A 22,157-nucleotide genomic window follows, 5' to 3' on the forward strand; every position below is an offset into this window, starting at 1 on the left:
GATTGCCGGGGGGGGCTGCTCTCAGGGGCAGGGGGGACATGGGGACCCCCGGAATGGCTCCTGCCCCCCACCCCGAAGGAGTTAAAGGCGGCGGGCGCGGAAGGCCGTCCCCCCCGCGGCCTCATTGGCTCCCCGGGCAGGTACAGCCCCCCCCCCCCCCCCGCAGCAGCCGCGCCGGGCTCAGGCGGGCGCGCGCCCCAGCGGGGGCCGGGCCGGTGGGCGCGGGGTGCCAGCCATGGTGAGTGGGGACCCCCCGGAGCCGGGGCTGGTCGGCTTGTGGGTTACTTCGCCGAACTGGGGCGTGGGGCGAGGCGTTTCCTGTGGGACCCCCGTGAGGCCCCGGTGGGACTCCGCGTGGGACCCCCCGCGCATCCCCCGTGGGACCTTCATGCGCCCCTATTGCATCCCCTAGGACCCCCCCATTGTATCCCCGTGGCATCCCCCCATCGCATCCCAAGGGACCCCCCCCATCGCGCCCCCAAAGGGCCCCCCGTTGCACGCCTTAGCACCCCCGGGTACCCCCCAGTCCCCCCCCCAGCACCCAGCCCTTGACCAGAGCCGCGGGGTTTTGCAGCGGGTTTCCCCCTACAGGGAGAGGGGTGCCCCCCCCACCCAGCACCCACTTTTTCCTTTGGGGGGGGCGGGTGTTTGCAAGCAACCCCAAACCGCCCCCCCCCCTTTTTTAAAAAAAACTTTAACCCTCTTTTACTCCCTTTTAAGTTTCGGATTTTTTATCTGTAGCCGCGGCTCGCTACAAAAATGGGTGCCCCCCCCCCCCCCTTTCCCAGCACCCCTAATTAACACTAGATCCCCCAATTAACACCCGGGTTTTCTAATCACCCCCTGGGCATCCTAATTCAAAGGCTACGCCCCCTGGGTGCTGCCTTGGGGCCGTGGAGGTGCGGGGGCCACCCGTGGGTGCTGGGGGTGGGGTGTGGGGGGGTGCCGCTGGAGGTTTAGGGGTGCCGGGGTGGGTTTGGGGGGGTGGGGGGATGGGGATGGGGGGGGAGGGGAGGGCCGTGGCCCGCCGGAGCGGCGGTGCTCGCTGTGAAATGGCGCCCGGGCGGGAGCGGCGGCCGGGAGGCGGCGGCGTGGGGCGCCCCGATGCCGCGGTGAGGGGCTGCGCGCCCCCGGGATGGGGGGGGGGGGGGGGGGGGAAGCGGGGCCGAGGGGGGGGAGGGGGGGCAGCTTTCTCTGTGCGGTGTGGGTACCCTCTACCTGCGGTGTATTGCTTATAAAGGCGATTTGGGGGGAAATCGAGCGATTTGAGGCCCTGCTGGGAGTTTTGTAAGTTATAAACAGTGAAAAATCCCTGGGGTGGGGTGGGGTGTGTGTGTGTAAAGTGTGGGTGCCCCCCACCCTGTTGTTGCTGGGAAATGTGCTTTGATCGTGATTTCACCAAACGGGGGGGGGAAGGGAGAGAAACAAAAACCACCCTGTTTTCACCCAAAAAAGGGATGTTCCTGCTTCACAAGGTGGGAAGCGGCGCGGGGCGGGGGGAGCACCCATGGGTGCTGCTGGGTGCTGCTTTGCCTTAATGCCCCCACTGTGTGGGAAGGGGGGGGGGTACCGGTGCTAAAAATACCTCCTGGACCCAGGATCTCCCAAATTAAGGATGCTGGGGGTTGATCTCAGTGCTTCCCTGGGGGATGTTTTTTTTGGGGGGGGTTCAAGCTCAGCTTGGATTCTCTGATGTTTGATCAAGGGTTGAGCCAGCACATCCCTAGCGAAAGCAAAAAACCATGTGGGTTTTGTTTCTTTTTTCTTTTTTCCTTTTTTCTTGCTGTTTTCAGGCTGGGGCAGGCGGGGTGGGAGATGGCTGAAAAAAAAAAAAATCTCATTTCCTCAGGAAGCAGAGTGAAAGCCTTGGCTGAAAGCTGGGACTCCAGGAATTTGGTGCTTTGGAGCCGTGGGGGCTCCGTGGACTGTGCGAGCGGAGATTTGTGCCTGGCTGGAGTGGCAAATGTCAGCCGTGTGCCAAATGCAAAAATACGGGTGAAAATTGAAAGGGGATGGGGAAAAATGGAAAGTAAAACCAGATTTCAGTAGTGATAAAATTCTGCAGCTAAAGCTTTTCCACCTCCTGGTTTGCAGGCTCGAGGGGGGCACCTGGGGGAGATTTTGGGGCTGGAAGCAGATTTTTGCACAACGAGGAGGGAAACTGCCTGTTTCTTTTAACCCGTTTTCCTCCCCAGGTGGGTTCTGTGGCTAATTAATCCCAGGCTGCGATTTGGGATCCGGGGAGAGGATGGGGTTCGTTATTAATTATGCAAGGAGAGGCTTGGGAAGGCTGTTACTGGAAACAGGGCTGAGAACTGGCATGTTTGTTGCAGGTACCTTCCTGCCAGGGGAAACTGAGGCATGGCTGTGCCAGGTTCAGATCAACTTGGTGTCCCTTCAGGGACGATGGCAGCGGGATGGACTGGATGCAGACCCCCACCCTGCGCTGCCTCGGGGGTGAAGGGATGTGACCAGTGCCGCTCGGCCCATCAGTGGCAGGGGTCAGGATGGGTTTTGGGGTGCTCACCCCCTCAGCAGCAGGCAGAGGGTTGTTTTCCCCCAGCAGGAGATGATCCGGCTGGGTGGCAGGGCCATGCCAGGGGGGAAGGAAGCAGCGGCGGCATGATAAGGGCCGGCTGCCAACCTGTGAGGTTTCCCCTTGTTTTTGTGCTGGGGGATGAGATAAGAGCCAGGCACCAGCATAAGATAACACCCAGGGGACAAGGAGCAGAGAGGGAGTCCATCAGCAGCCTGAATTCAAGGTGCTGTTGCCTTTGGGTGCTCAGAGGAACATCACAGGGTGTTTTGGGGTGCGCACGGTCGGCAGACGGGGCGTGGAGTGGAGCGAATCAGTAGTTTGGGGGGTGAAAAGCCATTTTCTCTGCTGCCAGCCCTTCTCTGGTCCCTGGCGCACAGGGGGTCCCTGGCACAGGAGTGTCCCTCACCCCGCTGTGGCTGGGAGCTGGTGGAGGAGGAACCGGCTTTATTCCAGGCTGGAGGGGAGGTTGCACAACCCAGCCCCAGGGGGAAAGTGAGGCGGGTTTGGGCTTTACTCAGCTTTTGGCTCCAGCCCTTGCTGCTTTCCATAACCTTCCTCCGGCGTTTGTTCAGCACTTTACTACCCCAGAGCCATTCGGGATTTAGCTCTCCGGAGGAGGAGGAGGTGGCTTTAGAGGGTGCATATTCCTTCCTCGCCCTCCTTCCTTCTCTTCTTCCTCGACGCCGAGCCGCTGAGCACCTCTGTTTGCTGATCTCCCTGTGCAGATGTCGACCTACAAGCGGGCGACGCTGGATGATGAAGACCCTCTGGACTCCATTGGCGAAGGCGATGGGTACCCCAACGGCTTCCAGGTAGGGATTCGTGTGTGTTTTAGGGGAAAACAGGGGGATTTTAGGTCCTGGCAAAGCAGCGAAGGGGGTTGCAGAAGGGTTTTCTGCCTGAGACCAGCCTTTCCGTGGGGCAAAGTCCGGTGTGGGCAGAGCTGTGTTGGCTCCTGCCGCCACTGCCCTTTGCTCGTCTCCTGGCGCCCGGAGCCAGGAGGTTTGCAACACCCCACCGCCCAGTTTTTCTGCTGGCTGAACCCCTTCCCAGCGTGGCTGGCGTGAGCAATTATCACAGCGGTGGGAGCTTTGTCCCTGCACAAAAGGGGATTAGGTTAATTCCTCTCCGAGCAGTGGGAAAGCAGCTTAAAAAGGGCCGAAGATGGTGAGAAAAAAAACCTCATGGCTGTGTCGCTGGGAAAGATTTGGGGCCAGAGCAATGCACTTGGTGCTGGCCCCACTCCCAGCCCCATCGGTCTCTGCCTAGGGTGGTGTTTTCTGCCCCAAAAATCAGAGTTCTGCTGTATTTTTACTTTCCCCAGTGGGGTTGTCTCTGCTCGCCGTTGCATCAGTATGTTTCCTGGGGATGTTTTTCGGCTGAGTGAGAGTATCCTGTTAAGGCATTTCCCGCTGCCGCCACAGCCCCCACCCTGTCCCGGTGCTGGCACTGGGGACAGGGACAGCCAGGGGGTTACAGCAGTGCTCGAGGAGGGGTTTGGGGTGGCACGGGGTAGCAGGTGAACCAGCCGAAACACTCACTCCGCTCCTTTTCCTGCCATTGTGCCGCCCTTCCTGGCCAGTTTCTGGAAGGCAGCTGCTGCCTTTCCCAGCCCAGACCATGCCGGATCCCTCGCTGCAGGCCAAATTCGTGCCATGGGCTCTAGGAAGCAAAATGAGGAATGCATCTGTGGGTTTTTCTGCTGGTGGGGAAACAGTGCTGCTTTTCCCACAGGTGAACTTCCGTGGCTCGAGGAGCAGCCCAGGGTGCTGGGCTGAGCGAACGCGCGCTGAGAAGCAGCTGGTGGTGCTGGTGGGGGTGCTGGCGGCCGTGCTGGTGGCGTGTCTTCTGGGTCTTATCTTCCAGTACAGAGCTCGTAAGTCCTCGCACTGCAGTAGGATCCTGCCCCCTTGACTGGGGTGCATTGCTGGGGATTTCCCTGGAAAGGGAGCTTAGGTGCAAGGTGAGATGCTCACCCACATCCCTCACCCCAGGGCAGGATTCCTGGGTACCAGGCAGGATGTTCAGGTGTGGGGTGGGATGCTTGGACACAAGAGGAGATGCAAGCAATCCCTTGCCCCAGGGCGAGATGTTCAGGTGAGGATGGGATGCTCACCTGCATCCTTTACCCTGGAGCTTGATGCTGGAGCACAGGAAGGGATGCTTGCCTGCGTCCTTCACCCCAGGGTGGGATGCTTGGGCATAGGATGAAATGCATGCCTGTGTCCCTTGCACATGGATGGGGTGCTTGGGCATGGGACGGGACGCTGGTTTATATCGCTTGCCCTGGAACGGGATGTTAAGGAACAGGGTGGGGTGCTCAGGCACCAGATGGGATATTTGCCCACATCCCTTGTCACAGGGCAAGGTGCTCCCTGGTGTAGCTCATAGTGCTGTGGTGGAGGAGCTGAACCTGTCATTCCTATCCCCAGGGCCGCCCGCCGTGTGCCTGTCGGAAGCCTGCATCTCCGTCACCAGCTCCATTCTCAGCTCGCTGGACCGGGCAGTGAATCCCTGCGAGGACTTTTTCAGCTACGCCTGCGGGGGCTGGATCAAGGCCAACCCCCTCCCCGATGGCCACTCGCGCTGGGGCACCTTCAACAACCTCTGGGAGCACAACCAGGCCATCATGAAGCATCTGCTGGGTGAGTACGCAGGAGCAGTGGGACCCTGCGGTGCCGAGGAGTCCTGTTTGGTCTGGGGGATGCCAAAAACATGCCTGCAGGGATGTAAGGATGTAAGGTTGGATGTAAACCCCAGTGTCAAACCAGTCTGTAACACACGTGCTGCAAGGAAGTTGGGAAGCAGATCCTGGCCGTGTTTGCTCTCCTGGATGCCACCGGGATTTTCGACTGTGGTGTTGCAGCTCTTTGGCACTGAGTAGGGGAAGGGTCCCAGCCTCAGTTCTGCAAACCCTATGATGGCGTTCCCAGGAGCAATGAAATTCAGGATTTGTACCCCAGACAGCATCTAGAGGCTATAGCGCCCCAATATTACTCTAAGGATATGGATTTTTTTCTCCTGCTATAGCTTCCAGCTTCTGTGAGCAGCCTTTTTGGAGGCCTGGCTGCCCATCTGACCATTTTTCAGGGCCAAAAATCCCCCAGAGGAGGGAGGATCCTGGGCTCAGCTTCGGTGTGCAAACACTGAAGTGGGGCAGCTTATCCGAGCAACCGGCAGGGACCAGGGACGGTTTGTTCAAGCTCTGAGCAAACAACTGGCTCCTTATCAGCGCTTTCCACTGTGCTGGGGCTGATTATCTGAAAAGAGAAGGTTTGGGAAGAGTGTTGTCTTTTGGGAAAAGGGGGGTGGTGCAGAACGGCTTCATCCCAGCTCTTCCCGCAGAAATCTGGCACTGGTTTTACTGGGAGAAGGGACTGGGCCTCCAGCCAAGTGGTCGTGCTCGGCATTTCCTTGAATTCCTTGGAGCCAAGGGACCTTTAGTTAATAAAACTACACAGCTGAGAAGCCAAAGGTGCAAGCTGTGTCATGAGGGAAAAAAGAAAACCAAAACCAATCTCTGGGGAATCAGAATTTTTAGAGGGGGAAAAAAACCGAAAGGATGGTTTTTGGAGGCGGAGGAGAAAAATGAGTTTATTGTTCTTTCTTGCATGAATAAATACTGTAGGGCTGGAGAGCACCAGCACAGGGGCAAGGGCAGTGCAGGGGGCTGGATGATGCTGAGAACATCAGAGCTGCTGGAAAAAATGCTTTTTGTTTTTTCTTTCTTTATCTTTCTGCTCCAAAGAGCCAGAGCCGTCGCTGCGGGTGGGAGAGGAGATGGGGGCAAGAGGCCAGGAAGGGCTGTGGGGTGTGGGATGCTCTCTGGGGCACGGAGGGGACCAGCAGGGCAATCCTCGGCGCCTTTTTGGAGCCTGACTTTGCCCCAAACGGGGCTGAATATTTCTTCAATGGAAGGGTTGGGGCTGTGGCGTGCGTAAGCAGCCCCCACAGGGGGCTGGATGCCTTTCTCTGGGGACCCTCTGCAAGCTCCCCCTGGGTACCTCCTGCAGAAAACACCACAGCCAACATGTCGAGCGAGGCAGAGCGCAAGGCACAGCGTTACTACCAATCCTGCATGAATGAGAGCAAGATCGAGGAGCTGCGTGCCACCCCACTCGTGGAGCTCATCCAAAAGGTTTGGCTCCTTCCTTGCGGAAAAGCTGTCTTCCCTCTGTAAAATGCAGGGGGAAGAGCTCACCTATGGGCAGTCCCAACACCTTCCAGACCCCATTCCCAGTGCTTCCTGGGGAAGAGCATCCCCCAGGGCAGGCGAGCAGAGAGAGGCAGGGATTTATAGGCAGGTCTTGCCTCTCCTGGGCTTTTTAGCCCCATTTCAAGATGTTTCCCCCCAGGATGGGTATTGGGGGGGATATTTAAGCTATTCCAGGTAGTTGGTTGCTCCTTACTTAAAAGCTGGTTGCTGTCTGTCCCCAGCTGGGTGGCTGGAACATCACAGGTCCCTGGGCTGGTGACAACTTCAACGCAACGCTGCGGGAGGTGACAGCGCATTACCGCACCTCGCCCTTCTTCTCCGTCTACGTCAGCGCTGACTCCAAAAACTCCAACAGCAATGTCATCCAGGTGGATCAGTCGGGGTTAGGTCTGCCGTCACGGGATTACTACCTCAACAAGACAGAGAACGAGAAGGTAAGGTTGTTGGGGGAAAAATGGCTTTGCCGAGGCCATGCCGTAGGTGGGTGGCACCCACCATGCTGATTGCCCCTTGTCCTACCACATAGGTGCTCGCTGGGTACCTGAACTACATGGTACAGCTGGGGATGTTCCTGGGAGGCACCGATGAGGAGTCAACGCGGCAGCAGATGCAGCAGATCTTGGACTTTGAGACAGCGTTGGCCAACATCACCATCCCGCAGGAGAAGCACCGGGACGAGGAGGTCATCTACCATAAAATGACGGCTGGAGACCTGAAGGTAGGGATGGAATTGGTGAGCCTCCCTGCTCCGCCACAGTTTGGGAAGTGGGGTGGACGGGTGGAGGTGACAAAGCTCTTCTGAGGAAGCCCAGCGCCAGCCAGCACTGCCTGGGAAGCTCTTGTGCAACAGCTTGGCTCGTGTCCTCCTTGGGGAAATCCCACCCTGACCCATTCCTCCCAGCCTCCGGACAACCTCTGGGGCTGGCAGCTGTCCTGCTGCGGCACTAACGCCCTCCTGACACTGCTGCCCGTGGTCTGGCTGCAGACGTCAGCCCAGTCACCTCCCTGTGTCCCCAAAGGGGCCCTGATGGCTTGTGTGTCAATGTTTTTGACACCCGCCCCACTTTCTTTTCCTTTGTGGGAGGAAATTGTTTACTCCCCTCCGACCTTTCAAGGATGCTGCTATTATGGGAACCAGCCTCTGCAAAATCAGCTGAATCCCTCAGATGGGGGCTGATGTGGTGTCTTCCAACCCGGGAAGCAGCTGCCACCCCATCCGATGGTTTTCGGGTCCGTAGCAGTGGCATGGCTTTTGCAGGAGCTGGCGCCGGCCGTGGACTGGATGCCCTTCCTCAGCACAGTCTTCTACCCTGTGGAGCTCAATGAGTCGGAGCCCGTTGTGGTCTACGCCAAGGAGTACCTGGAGCAGGTCTCTGACCTCATCCTGGCCACAGACAAATGGTGAGAGACCCCAGCCCGCATGGAGGGTTGCCCAGGGTGGGCAAGCATATTCTCCTGCCCGCTCACTGCCTCTTGCCACAGTCTCCTCAACAACTACATGATCTGGAACCTGGTGCGGAAAACGAGCCCTTTCCTTGACCAACGCTTCCAGGATGCCGAGGAAAAATTCATGGAAGTGATGTATGGGACGAAGAAGGTGAGGGTGAAGCCCCCAACGCCCCCAAATCGCCGTTAAAATGGTGACAGCTTTTTAAGCCAAGTCACCATTGTGTTGCATCCAAAACCGAGATGTGGGGCAGGTTTTGGGGTGGTAGCTCTGGCGCAGGGAGGTGGATGTGGACCTCATCTCCTAGCAGGCCAGGGGAATGGGAAGGTAGGGGGCTTCAGCCACACCACCACTGACGACTGCTTCTTGTCCCATGCAGACCTGCCTCCCACGCTGGAAGTTTTGCATCAGCGACACGGACAACAACCTGGGCTTTGCCCTGGGGGCCATGTTTGTCAAGGCCACCTTTGCTGAGGACAGCAAGCAAGTGGTATGTCCCCAAGCGAGCAGTGTGCAAGTGCTGGTGGCAGGAAAGCAAGCGTGGTGATGGAGCCGCCGGGGGCAGCTGATGTTTCTGTCTACCTTAGTTTGTTCACCGTGCATCTCCGTTTGCTGGGTTTTTCACTGGTCCACGTGCCGTCTCTGCCTCCTAGCCTCTTCCTCCCCGCTGGTGCAAAAGATCCTTGACCTCTCTGGGTGGGAAGCTGGCTCTGGACTGGCGCTGTGCCATCTTGTCTTGTCTAGGCAGAGGAGATGATCGCAGAGATCAAAACGGCCTTTGAGGAAAGTCTGGAGACCCTGCAGTGGATGGACGAAGAGACAAGGAAATCAGCCAAAGAGAAGGTGAGGCACTGGCAGGAGTGCTGGGGAGAAGAGGGTGATGATGGAGGATGGTGGAGCTGGACGAGCCTGTCCTGCCATCTCTGGCACCAAAACCACTCGGGTCCTTGTCACCCCCCCAGGCAGATGCCATCTACAACATGATCGGCTACCCCAAGTTCATCATGGACCCCAAGGAGCTGGATAAAGTGTTTAATGATGTGAGTTGGTCAGAGAAGTCCCGTGGGTTTCCTGCTTCCCCCTCTGTTAGCATGTGCAGGACATGTGCCCATCACCGTGGCCTCAGGGCAGCCTTGAACCCCAGGTTTCCTCCAGAGGGGTCTCGCTGATGTCCTTGGCCCTTCTCTGGGGACTTCCCAGAGAGCTGCAGACAGGTCCTGGGGTGGCTGGGGCTCTTGGGATCCCTGCCCGGGAAGAGGAGGAGCCGGTTTCCATAATGGTGATTCATTGCCCTCCCGGGACTCTGCAGATGTTGGAAAGGAGGAGAAACAAGAGTGGCCGTAACTCAGCCGGCTGCAGAGGCCCAAACGTGGCCGTGGAGGGAGGAGTGGGGCTTGGGCCATCGCCACGCACCACTCACACCTCGCTCTTTTTGCAGTATGAGGCTGTGTCTGACCTCTACTTTGAGAACGTCATGCAGTTTTACAACTTCTCAGCCAGGGTCACTGCCGATCAGCTCCGGAAACCACCAAACAGGGATCAGTAAGTCCTCTGCTCCGCTTCCCCATTGTGCTCAGCAGGGAATTATCCCAGTATCTGGAGCACTGGGATTTGGTGTCCACATGTTCTGGGGGGGTAGATTTGGGCCGACAGCTTTGCACCATAAGTGGATGGTGTCGGAGCAAACATGGGTGATGGGTTTGTGCTGCCACACTGGCCGTGTCCGTGTCCCTGCAGGTGGAGCATGACGCCTCCGACTGTCAATGCGTACTACTCTCCCACGAAGAATGAGATAGTCTTCCCCGCTGGCATCCTCCAGGCCCCTTTTTACACCCGTGCATCTCCAAAGTAAGAGCCTAGGGAGAACAGGGAGGGCAGAATTCCCAGACTTCCTCCTGTCCCCAAATTTGAGGCTGAATTTTGTGGCTGAGGGGAATAGCAGCTGTTTTCTAAATCTTAGCATTGCCCACCTGCAGGTCACTGAATTTTGGTGGGATCGGCGTGGTGGTGGGCCATGAGTTGACGCATGCCTTTGATGACCAAGGTATGGCCAGGGCCAGGCGTTTGGGCTGCTAGAGGGGTGGCCAGCGGGGTGATGAGGGATCTACTGGGCTTTTCGGCAGGCCGGGAATATGACAAGGATGGCAACCTGCGTCCCTGGTGGAAGAACTCCTCGGTGGAGGCCTTCAAGCATCAGACAGCGTGCATGGTGGAGCAGTACAGCAACTACACAGTCAATGGCGAGGCTGTCAACGGCAAACACACCCTCGGGGAGAACATCGCTGACAACGGGGGCCTTAAGGCCGCCTACCGGGTAGGGCCATGGGGCTGCGGAGTTGCATGGAGGGGCATGGTGTGGTGGGATTGGTGTTGTCCGCTGAGCCTGCTGTGCTCCCTGGCCTCCAGGCATATCAAAACTGGCTGAAAAAGAACGGGGATGAGGAAACCCTCCCAACCCTTGGCCTCACCAACCACCAGCTCTTCTTTGTTGGCTTTGCACAGGTAGGTCACTTGGTGGTGGGCAGAGAGGGTGGATGCACAGGTGTCTGTGGGGTGGAGGCATCCCCAGCTGACGCTGAGAAGGTGTGATGGCCAAACAGGTCTCCAGAGATGATGTGTAGTGGATGGAGAACCAGGTCGGGGTGGTGCTGTTTAAAAAGTGAGACAAAGCTGGAGCTCGATCTGTGTCAGTGGCGGTCACCAAGCGGGGAGGTCCAGTTTGGCACTGAGCAGAGCCCTGTGGTTGCAGACGATGGCACTCGTGCCTCTTGCCCTCCTCTGTTTGCAGGTGTGGTGTTCGGTGCGCACACCGGAGAGCTCACATGAGGGGCTCATCACCGACCCCCACAGCCCCTCACGTTTCCGTGTCATCGGCACCGTCTCCAACTCTCGGGAGTTTGCAGAGCATTTTGGCTGCCCCCTCGGCTCTCCCATGAATCCCCCCAAGAAATGCGAAGTCTGGTGATGGGTGAGCACATGAGGGAACCAGCTGCCGGTTGCTTCGTCCTCTGCTGACAGCTGATTTCCCCTGGTCCTTTTGGGAGGCTCAAACCACTTCTCCGTGCCACGAACTGCCCAGCTCTGAGCCGGAGCGGCGCCCCGCATCATCGGTATCGTCCGAGGTTTGATCCACTGTGAAAACTCATCCCCTCGCTCATTTGTGAAATGACTTTTGATTTGGGGGTCTTTTCTTTCCCACCGTGACCAGGCCACGTGTCAAGGCATGTGTGTCCGTGGGCGCTATCCTGTATTTACACACGCAGTGCTCCAGCCTGACCCACTGCCCCGGCAGAATGCCTTTTTTTTTTTTTTTTTTTTTTGGAGGTGATAAAGGGAACGCCGTGACACCACCAGGTTTGGCTGCGTGTCTAAATACACCCGACATACCTTCCTCTCTCCAAAGATGCGCACATGAGGATGGAAAATGTTTTAAGATATATTTTTGGGGGGAAATATATATTTTTTTTTTCATGTGTTGTGGAATACACTGGAAAAATTCAGGGAAAATGCATGTAAAAGCCTTTTTTTAGTAAAAGATAAGTATATTTATTAATTTTTTTTACTCAGTGCAGCTGTAGGTGCAGCATCCCATGGTGACAGTCTCTTGTCCCTTAGCTGGGGAAGCTGGATGGGGTTGCCCAGGCCACAAATGCAACTAGCTGGCTCTGGATCATGGGTTTCGCTGGGAGGGACTGTCCTTGGAGGATGCTGATGGGGAAAATCGGGGACAGCAGGCCTGGGATCAGGGCTGAAGGATGCTGTGGGTCACAGAAAGACTGTGCTGGGATGCTGCAGCTCCTGGGATTAGCTTTAATTTCGGAGTGCAAAGGGAAAAGTTGATGTGCCAAAGTTGTAACCAAGGTGGTGACGGTGTAGATGAAGCGCCTGGTTCTCCGTCCTGTCCCCTCTGAAGTGAGGTCAGCCATGATTTCCTGGCCCAAAAGCTTCCCCAGACAAGTGCAGGCAGTTCCTGCTGCTGCTTAGCTCGCTGCCGTGCCTGGCTTCTATGCCCAGGAAACTGCAAGCCCTGAAGTGACCATGCAGCTCCAAACCTCCGTCCCTCCGTGGCTGGTTTGGCACTGCTGTGAGATCTGGCCAGGATGGGGTGAGGGGTTTTCTTAAGGGTTTTTTTAATACTTCTGCGGTTTTGAGAGGAAACCACTGACAGTAGCTCAGGTGCTGCGTGTTGTCTTGTGGAGTACCTTCTTGTTCTAGACGGAAAGTAAAGATGTAGAGGGATTTTAATATTTATATGTAAAAGGAGGGATGGGGGGAATTCTTTTGTAACTATTTTTTCAACCTACATGTGGGGCTTATCGTAATTGAAATAAATACTTTTTACTGGGTCTGGATCTGCTCACAACTTGTTCTTTTTTCTGATAGCAGGAGAGTCTCGTGTCCCTTTATCTGCATTTTTCTCCCATCCACATGGATGAGACGATCCTGTACTTAGAAAACGGAGCTGAGGCAGCTTTTCCCAGCCTGCACTTGGCGTCTGCTGTCTCTCTTGGAGGCTAAACCCAGGCTTTTGTGCCCAAAAACATCACACTCGCTGCGGGTGGTTGCTTGCTTTCCACCTCTATGGCACGGCCCCACGCATCTCCCCAGCAGGGAGGTCTTTCCCGGATGCTTTTCCTTCCTCCCGGGTGAGTTTTTGGCTGGCCGGGCTGTGCTTGGATCCAGCGGCATGGGCCTTGCACAGGTTGCTCTCCAAACGGCCTTATTTATAGCTCTGTGATGCAGGCTGGATGCTGCCAGCTCAGTAATGCAGGCCAACGTTTGCTCCTGAGTGGATGCTCCATGGCTTTGTTAGGCTTGCCCAAAAAATGCAAGGCAGGACCTGGACTGCAGGCTCCTGCTGAGCCTCACCCCAGCACCTGGGAGGGCTGTTGCCTATAAAACAAGGAAAGTGCAAGCAAAGTTTGCTATTTAGCTCTGGCTCATTATCAGAGGCTGGATTTGGGCTCCAGCCCTCTGTTTTTGCCCCATCGGTAGCAACTGAGACAGCAGTGAGCTGTGTTGCACAAATAAGACAGTAAAACTTCCCTCTTGCTGCTTTTACTGTGTTTTCTCTCCCCGATTGAGTTGAAATATAGTAGGAGCTCTTGCTTTCTGCTTGCAGGACTTGCTGTGGGCCCTCTGTTTCCTGCAGAGCTGGGAGACCAGCTGTGGCCGTTGTTTTCCCTGGGATCTGGCTGGAAACAGTGGCACAAACCCATAGAGGGCAGTGGAGCTGAGAACATCGCTGCCTGTGCTCCCAGCTCCTGGGCTGGCAGGAGGCTCCAACACTACTGGTGTGATATTTTGGCCTGGATCTGGCCCCACAGCTTTTAAAATGCGGTGAAATGCCAGCCTTCCTAGGAAAAGAGGAGTCGTGTGGGTATAAGGCAAAGAGGAGTTAAGTGGGGAGAGCAAGGCTGGAGTGAAAGGGTGTTTTCCCAGCTGCAAGAAGCAGGGAGGGGAGCGCAGCCCGCCACATGGAGAGGTGGGATGCTGTTAGAGGCGATTTAACCATCTGAAAGGGAAATACTTTGGCTCTCCGGGGCTTCCTCGTAGTGAGGGACCAGGCAGGTGGTGTCTTTGCCACCATGGAGGGGACAGCCCCAGCGCAGGAACAATCTCCAGGGTGAGCATCACCATGGCAAGGGGGGCACTGTGGTCAGGGCTCTCTGTGCTGAGCGTGGAGCTGGCGGTGGCTGTTTGCCTCTCCAGGAGGCTGCTGGGTGTAGGCAGAGCAGGCAGGAGGTGAATCATCCTGCTCGTGTGCCAGTGCCTGGCATTGGGCTTGCCTGATCCTGGGTGGTATTCGCTTTATTTTGCGCTCAGCCGTCCCCAGAGGGCCAAGACGTTTGCCGAGGGCTGTGCCTGGGCAGGAGGAAGAATGGGGAAAGCTCTAAGGCAGGGCTGTTGTGGGTTTTTTTCTTTTTTTTTTCTTTTTTTATTTGCCTGAAGGGTGTTGGAAAGGGATCAGTGGGGGGAAAAGCAGGAGAAGCCCAAAGAGGGAGGCGCTGCCATGCGTGGTGAAAGCAGATACCTGGAGACTCCAAAATGAGCTGGAAATGGCAGTTGTTCCTAGGTTCGGTGGGGTTGAGACAACTTTGAGGTTGCAAGAGGCTGAGCCCAACCATCTGAACTGCTCCCTCCCAGCAGGATCTAGTGCCCACCACGCTGCAACAGTGCTGGGCTCACCTACTGGGACCATCAGATTTTTAGGGCCAAAAGCTTTCTCAAACAAGCTGGACCTCCCTGAAGGAAGGAGGACAACAACTGGGAGGTGGTGATCAGGTTTCGAAGTCCCACCTTGCAGCTTGGGATCCGCTCGTGCTGATCACTGTGGTGGTTTTCAGTTGGAGCGAAGAGGCTGCGTGTCCTCACTTGCTCTCAGGGCTGTGGCTTTGTGGTTTACACACTCCTCTTCATGAGGATCCCTGCAGGAAAACAGCCATTTTTCAGTGATAACTCAATCCTTTATTTCCCCAAGTTCACCAACGGCTCTGGCACTCCTGCTGCACTCTTCGCCACATGACTGTGAGCATCTCTGGTGTGCTAGGTACATGAGAGACTGGTGGGACTGGAAAAAGGGTTCGTGATGCTCTGAAACAAGAGCTCAGCGCTGTAAACTCAAGCTGCCCGTGATGACACATTGGTTCCCAGGTGCTAATAAAGCTAGCAGGAAAAATAGGAGGAAAAATTAAATGGAGAGGCAGTAGGAAGGGCATGAATTCAGCTGGCACTTGCTCAGGCTCGCCAAATCTGCAGGTTTCATTGGCCAAATCGTCCTACGTGGGGTAGTATAGAAGAAAGACTTGTCTGCTTTTTTTCTCTTAAGAAAAAATAAAAAAGTGAAAAGATGGCTGGGGGGAGACACAGACTGGAGGAGCTTTAAGGCAGAGCCAGGAGCCTGGTTCCTTTGCACAGCTAGCATGCTTTGGGAGCTTCAGCAGACAGTATGGTGAAAATGTTGGGTTTTTTCCCCTTTCTGAACAGGCAAAAAGTGATATATCTAAAGATACTGGAGCTAGGAGGCTTTCACAGCTGTGTTTACAGGCAGCTATTTCTGTGGAACAGAGGGAGCCATAGATGTTAATTTGCTTTTGGTATGATTTCCTTCCACGTGAAGGGATGTACCGGGAGAAGTGCCACGTTTGGGAGGTGGCTGATGGAATGGTGCTGGACACCGACACCCCCTAGACCATGCAGCTTTACTTGCACCCTCGAAATTATGACACCAAAGTCTTTAAGCTGTGGAGGAGGATCCGTCTTCCCAGCAGGCTGCAGACAGGAGAGATGTGCTGTGAGCACGGCAGCTCTCAGGATGTCTGGAGATCTATCAGTCCTTAGGCAACCCCCCTGCTGTGATAAAAGTTCCTCCTTTGTTCTCCCATTTTTGGGGAGTGGGGGAGTACTTGGCCTTTCTTTGAGGTCGTTCTCATTTCTCTCTGCAGTCTTCGGTTTTCCTGGTAGGGAATCAGCAGTTGATCTGGCAGGTGGTAGGCTGCAGATGAAAACTGGCTCAGAAAAAAATATCCAACCCCCCTCTAAATATTTATTTGGGGCTGCAGATGGAAATAGTTCCCATTCAGGACTTCTTTACAGGCTGGAGAGGACTGGTTTATTCCCATTTAAAAAAATTTAAATCTCATCATTCCCTGTTTCACCCAGGAGTTTGAGGTAGATGCGAGCTCACCTCATCCCAGGCATTTCCCTTGCCTCAGTGCAGAACAAAAAGCACAGAAAGGGAAACTAAATAGCATGCTAGTCATCTTCCCTCTGCCACCCGCTCCACTAATAACTTCTGGCACTACCCAGGACGCTTGTTTGGTGTGGCTGTACCCTGTAGATAGCACCTTAGTAAGTAAGAAACTATTCCAGTCGCAGAGCTACTTTTACTGAGGGCCAGTGCAGTGGCTTAAGTGGCACGGCAGCTTGCAGGAGCTTTTCTTCTGAGGTCACACCTCAGAGGATGGTGAGCCTCTGGGTATGCTGCAGTCCTTGTACTTCTGCACAGTCAGGTGTCATGGGCTAAACCTGACCTGCGCAAACCAACTTGTTTAATAATTCAGAGTCTGACTGAAAAGGGAAAGTGTACTCAAGACCCTTGTACTATTTTTTGGCTGCTGAGTCCTGTGCTGAGTTTTGATCTAGTGAACAACACAGAGTCCAGATTCTCCCCCTTCAGATTTGTATTTTAAACCCCAAATTTAGTTTTCTGCTTACAAATAGGGCTTGTTCTGGAGACATGGAGAGATGTGACTCATAGGGTAGGTTGTCTTTATGCATAAGACCCCTGTCTGTCTTCAGTCAACTTTCAGTTGCAGCACCAGTTAGTTACTCACCAAGTGCCTGAACATACCACCAAGAGAATGGTTTAATAAAAGCAGCTTTTCACTCTTTAAGCATTTGTGATTGCATTGAAGTTTTATCTTCCTCCTAAACTTGCACCTGCCCAGAAGATGCAGCAGATGGGATGGGAATAAACTATGGAAAACTTTCCTAAAGCAGCTTGTGTACCCCAGGCTGGGTGACATGGGGCAGCAACACTGGCCAGCCCAGTGAAGGCACTGGGAGTACACTGGGACGTGCGGCGCAGCAGGAACATCAGTAGGTGCCAGCAGGCTGGAATGAGCCCTCGGGAGCCAGCAGTGGAGCAGGACAAGTCAGGACAATCCAGCGGCTGCTTAAATCTGCTCTGAGGTCCTTTTTATCTGCCCAAGATGGTACAAACCGCTTTTGCTCCTGCTGAGCCCAGCCCGGCGGTGGTGGTCGTGGGGAGGGTGCAGCAGCCCAGCTGCAAAACGCTGAAGATGGCAGTGGCGTGGCAACCGTCGGTGCGGTGAAGGCGTGGGTTGGGTGTGAGGTGGATGCCTGCCCCTACAAGGCCCTGAGGGCCCTCCCGACGCCAGGCCCCATTGCCAGAGGTGGGCTCCCTCACGGGCTCTGGGCCTCCCTCACAGCTGCCCTGTCACCCCCAGGGCCGCCAGCCCTCAGCCCCCCTCGTGAGGGGCTACGGCGCTGCCCCTGCTAGCCGCCCCAGGAGCCTGGGATGTGGCTGGGGGCCGCAGGGCTGGCAGCGGGGCTGCGGGAGAGGTGGCTTTTTTTGGGGGGAAGCCCCCCCTGCTCCCGGGCCCGCAGTGGGGTGGGCGCTGCGGCGGCCAGGCTCCGCTTCGCAGCCGAGGGCCTCTCTCACAGCCGAGCGTTGCCGAAGTCTCTCCGGGCCAAGCCGAAGGCACCCGAAGCCGCGGCCTCGCTGCTCCCGAGAGTCTCCGAAAAGGCCCAAGCGCCTCCCGCCTGGGCGGGAATCCCTCCTCCGAGCCTATCCGAAGCTTCCCGAACTCCCTCACGCCCTCGGTCTCCGGAAAGAGACGAAGTTTTCCGAGCGCGAGGGTCACGGGAGGTGCCGGGTTGAGCGGTGGAGGGAAGGGGGAACGCGGGGAGGAGGACGCGTGCGCTAGCGAAGGTCTCCGGAAGAAGCCGAGGTTTCCCGAGCGCCGCTCGCCGGCGAGCGGCTCCGGAAAGAGCCGAAGATTGCCGAGCGCCGGTGGGCCGAGCGGCTCCGGAGCGGCCCGAAGGCGCCCGAGCGTCCGTCCTGCCGGACTGCTGGAGGCGGCCGCAGCGCCATGTTTGATGCTCCGCTACTTCAGTGAGGAAAATCCGCCGGCATCGCCCGAGAGCCGCCACCGCGAAGGGCTCCGCTGCCCCCGGGGAGGGGGACCGAGACCCCCTGCTGCCGGCAGCTCATGAGCAGCGCGGCCTGAGCCGCCTCCCCCCCTCCCCTCCCCGCCGGCCCCTCTCCCGTCCCCTCCCCGCGCCGAGCCCTCCGGGAGGCGCGTTGTCACGGAGACCGGCGCCGGTGCCGGCCCGCCGCGCTGCCCCGGCCGCCGCACCGGCCCCCGGCCCGCTCCCCGGCTCCCCCCCGGCCCCGGCCCCGCTCCCCGCCGGGGGGTGGTGGCTCCGCTTGGCGATGAGTTTACCGCAGAAGGCGGCTTTGAAACCCGGCGCGGCGGCGGCGGCGGGGACCGGCCCCGGGAGCGGGGCGGCGGCGGCAGCGGCGGCGGGGCCGCCTCCCCCCCCCGGCTCCCCCTCACCCGGCGGCGGCGCCGGCGCCTCACCCCAACATCAGGGCCTTGCCGCCCCAGCCGCCCCAGCAGTATCCTTTGCCCCGGGGGGGGGGGCGACAGCCCCTTCCCACTGCGAGCGGGGCCCGGGGGGGCGAGGGGCCGCGGGGACCCCGCTGGCCCGGGGGGGGTGGGGAGGGGGCGCCCCGCGGGGGGTGGCGGTTGGGGCGCCCGCGCCTTTTTGTGGGTTGGGGGCTGGGTGGGGGTGTCTGTGTGGGTCCGTCCCCCCCCCTCCCGGTGCACGGTGGGGCTGCACCTGCTGGGGTGGTGTGGGGAGAGGGGGTGCCTCGCCCCCTCCCCCCAGCGGGCTGCTTTGGGGGTTCACCCCCTTCCCCCGGGAAGGCAGAGGGTCCCCGGGCCCCCTTCCCCGCCCCGTGCCACGGTGACCCCCAAGGGTAAACTTTGAATTATAAATCGCTCCTCAGTTTTGCCTCCGGTCCTGCCCAGGTAAGTCCTTTGGTTTGGTTGTTTTTTCCAGGCGAAATGAAACCCAGGGTTGTTTGGTTTGTTGTTTGTGGTTTTTTTTTTTTTTTTCCCCCAGCTGGGGCCGATTTTCATGTGATTTATTTATTTTATTTATTTATTTATATATCCCCCACCCCCTTACTTGGCTGGTGGAAATAAATCTCGGGTGGAATGTCGCGCCGAACAGGTTTCTCTGCCAGGCCACGCGTGATGGGCAGGAGAAGGCTCCCGCTCCAGAAAATCCCACCGCCGAAGCGGCCCCGGCCACAAAGAGAGGCCGGCGGTTGCTGCGAATGTTTTTTAAAGGTCTTCGGTTCTCTGCTGCGACTAGGCCCCGAGTCAGGAGGTAAATACTGCAGGGATCAGCAGGATAGTGGGGTGGCCAGCCTGCCTGCCCTCATGGGGTTTTGTCTCCAGCGTCCGACAGCATCCCCTCGGCAAACTGGCTCTTCTCACCGCCCCCCTCCCCATCCTCGAAGTTTTTAGGGGGAACGTGAAGTGAAAAACGTACTGAAGTGCAATATCGCCAGGCTGTGTGATCCAGGAATGGTGTGGCCGTGCTGTGCAGGGAGTGTGTGTTGCTATTTCTCGGTGGCAGCGACTTAGGTTTTAACGTGGAAGTGCGGGGTGGATTTTTGCTGAGGGCTGTTTTGAGCTGTGTGAGGATGCCTGTGCTCTTCAAGAAATGTGTTCCCTGTGTAGAAGCATTTTCTTGCTCTCACTTTCGGTTTTGAGGTGGGAAAACCGAGCTCTGTTATAATCAGTTTAAGTCCATTGTTTTCTTGAGCTTCTGGCAAGAATCATTCTTGCCATGACAACAAATAACGTTGCTTAAATCATGAGACTGTTGACGTTACAGATTTGTTTGGGTCAATAGAAAAACCTCTGAAGACTTTGGGGAGTGCTGTGGAGGGACATACTCTCCGCTGGGTGTTTTTGGCTAGCTTGTGCTATTCTGTAATGCCAGCGTGTGCTTTAGGAAAAAGAGTGTGAAGGTGCTGTCATTAGAAAGCCAGCGGGGCGGTGGTAAGTAAAACTGTTGCTGCTCAGGGGAAATTTGCTCAGTTTTGAGTGATGTGCCAAGTGTTACGGTGGGAATGCTGGCCATTGTGCACCTACGGAGTCCGTGCTCAGCTGAACTTTCCAGCAAGGTGCTGGTTTGGCTGGAAAAGGGTCTTTTTTTAACGGGGAATGTGACATTTGGGGTGCCTTGACAGTTGAAGGGCTGAAGTTTGCTGGCTTTGGGATCAGGAGCGTGCGGGGCTTTCCGAAGCACTTTTATTTTCAAGTCATCATTGAAAGCACTGTGGAGGGACACAGATACTTCTCCAGTGTTGTTGAGGGCGATCTTGGTGGTGGTTTGCAAGAGTGGCTGTGCTGTTGTAGCTGAGACAGGAGGATGTCCTTGCTTTTGGTGAGTGTTGTTGCAAAATGCCTTGCATGTGGGAGACGAAGCTTTGGCTTACCTCTGAGTACAGCCTAAAGACAAAAAAAGGCTTGGGAAGGAATGGGTGAGACTCTAAAGGAGGCAGAGATGGTGTGACAGTATATCCCATCACTGGGACCCAACTGGACGCCCAGAGCAAGAAGTATGGAGGAACAGGGAAGCATTAGGTAGATATGACAAGTTGATGGTGGTATAAAGGTGGGGAGGTATATATGATACAGTCTTTATTTTTATTTATAGCCACCCCTGTTTTGAAAACACACTGTGTTTGACTGATACCGCTCCTTAACTTCTAAACTACTAATCTGTGCTCATAATATGTACAGGTACTCTGTTGTTGATACCTTTTGGGTGAACCTTTGGTGTTCAGGTGTCCTGGCTGGTTTTGTCCTCCGCCGAACTTGGGTTTGCTTCCAGGTAGTAAACAAAAGCTGTTACCTTTTCTGAGTGCTGCTGCAGAAGTGAGGCTTGGGGAGCATAGTTCATCTGTGATTTACTGGAGTGCAGAGGGTCATCTGAGTTCAGCCTTATTTTTAGCTCTGTTTGGTTTCTTTTTTTTTTTCTTTTCTTTTTTTTGTCTGTTTTGATACCACTATTGAGACAGCATTACCCCACAGCAGATGAAGTATAGTTGCAGGTTTCTTCTGGCAACTCAGAGTGAGCAGAGCGCTGTGAGGTCTCCTCCTCACAGCAGTGCAAGGGTTTTATTTGTTGATGTGAAGGATTATTATATGTTAATAGGTAGACTGAGGCTCTGACTTGAGCTTTCTAAACTAGAACAGTTTCCGCATGGTGAACTTTGTGTCTTTGGAAATAAATGTGGTTTTGGTACTTAATGCATCGTGAAATTAAATGGTTATCTGTATAATTGGAAAAAAAAGAAGAATTGGGTGAGTGTGTGCTGTGCAGGAAAAAGAGCATGTGCGTTTGTAGAAAGGTGTTAGCAAGGGAAAAGAAAAACACAGGGGAAGAAGGGATTTAAAAAAAACCTTATTGATGGAAAGCGAAGCTGGAGAGTGATGGATGTGAAGAACAGAAATGTTTTGATGGGAGTTTCACTCTGTTATGTGCTGAATAGGAAGTTGTTGGAGCCGCTGTTACGACAGGACAGAGCTTTGAGAAATTTCCTTAATGTAGTGGCTTCAAGAAGTTAAATTTTCTGTGTAAAAGTAAGTTGGGATAACTTTGCGGCTCTGGTGGTGGTGAATATACAATCAAACCTAATTTCAGGCAGAATTTGTGCTCAAAAGTTGTCAGTATGGATAAATCCTCTGTTTGATTCTGACCGTTATTTGGGGGGGATAGGTGAGGGAGGGTGTAACTATGAAATGACACACAGAGGGATGTTATCAAACATAAATCCTAATCTGCCCAGCTTTGCTTTGGCTTTCAGACTACCTCTGAGGAAGAAGTTCCAGATGAAGTCAATTGTTCTGTAGTGAGACTTCTTCCATAAAAATGTAAAATAATGAAGGTACGCTCTGGGCTGCACACTTACTGTAGACCTTTGTGTTTTTAACTTGATGGTACTTCTGATGCGTGTTAAACTACACTGTGTTTCTTTACTCTTTAGCCACTTAAGGGTAAAGTATTTTTTTGTGTGTGTTGTATTAAGCTGCTCTTTAAAAAGTCCCCATGCTGTGAATAAATTTTGTGGATCAATATAATTAGGTCACTGGTTTCTTCACAGCCCCAGCCCAGACATGGGCAAACACTGCGCTATAAGGGACAAACAGATTGATTAATGTTGAACTTGGGTAATGTTGCGTGTCTGCTGACTCTTCAGGGTTAATTTAACACCGTACCTTGGAGCGAGATCAGAGCCATCTTGGGCTCTGGGCTGGTGTCAGTAGGTTTTTGCTTTCTTTTCCAAACTTCCTTGCATTTGGAGGGAGTTCAGCTTCCTGATCGTTGATGGTCTCTGTGCG

General features: G+C 55.4%; 2 protein-coding genes across 19 annotated transcripts in view; both read left to right on the plus strand.

Annotated features, from left to right (window-relative positions):
- The first annotated feature begins 106 nt into the window (after positions 1–106).
- Positions 107–12,554, plus strand: ECE1 (endothelin converting enzyme 1). Of its 7 annotated transcripts, none has more exons than XM_055798954.1 (18): positions 107–238; positions 3,265–3,351; positions 4,274–4,415; positions 4,972–5,184; positions 6,553–6,677; positions 6,977–7,189; positions 7,282–7,473; positions 8,014–8,156; positions 8,238–8,352; positions 8,582–8,692; positions 8,947–9,045; positions 9,165–9,242; positions 9,641–9,744; positions 9,940–10,050; positions 10,179–10,246; positions 10,326–10,516; positions 10,609–10,704; positions 10,991–12,554. In XM_055798954.1, the coding sequence occupies exons 1-18, from the start codon at positions 236–238 to the stop codon at positions 11,165–11,167; spliced, it is 2,268 nt and encodes a 755-aa protein (XP_055654929.1). In that variant the 5' UTR covers positions 107–235; the 3' UTR covers positions 11,168–12,554. The 7 variants fall into 7 exon arrangements, with proteins under 7 accessions (XP_055654929.1, XP_055654928.1, XP_027642797.1 ...); XM_055798953.1 differs by lacking the exon at positions 107–238 and adding an exon at positions 1,081–1,112; XM_027786996.2 differs by lacking the exon at positions 107–238 and adding an exon at positions 1,831–2,195.
- A 5,186-nt stretch (positions 12,555–17,740) lies between these two features.
- The window catches only part of EIF4G3 (eukaryotic translation initiation factor 4 gamma 3), a 147,422-nt gene continuing 143,005 nt past the window's right edge, over positions 17,741–22,157 (plus strand). For 4 of the 12 annotated variants that reach the window (XM_055798925.1, XM_055798926.1, XM_055798923.1 and 1 more), the window contains exon 1: positions 17,742–18,349. The gene's annotated coding sequence lies outside the window, so the exon portion shown is untranslated. Of the gene's footprint in view, positions 18,350–22,157 lie in introns of all 12 variants that reach the window. The other 8 variants (XM_055798922.1, XM_055798917.1, XM_055798920.1 and 5 more) reach the window with 5 other exon arrangements.

The sequence above is a fragment of the Falco peregrinus genome, chromosome 3 (genome assembly GCF_023634155.1).
Source record: "Falco peregrinus isolate bFalPer1 chromosome 3, bFalPer1.pri, whole genome shotgun sequence".
In the NCBI taxonomy this organism is placed as follows: domain Eukaryota; kingdom Metazoa; phylum Chordata; class Aves; order Falconiformes; family Falconidae; genus Falco; species Falco peregrinus.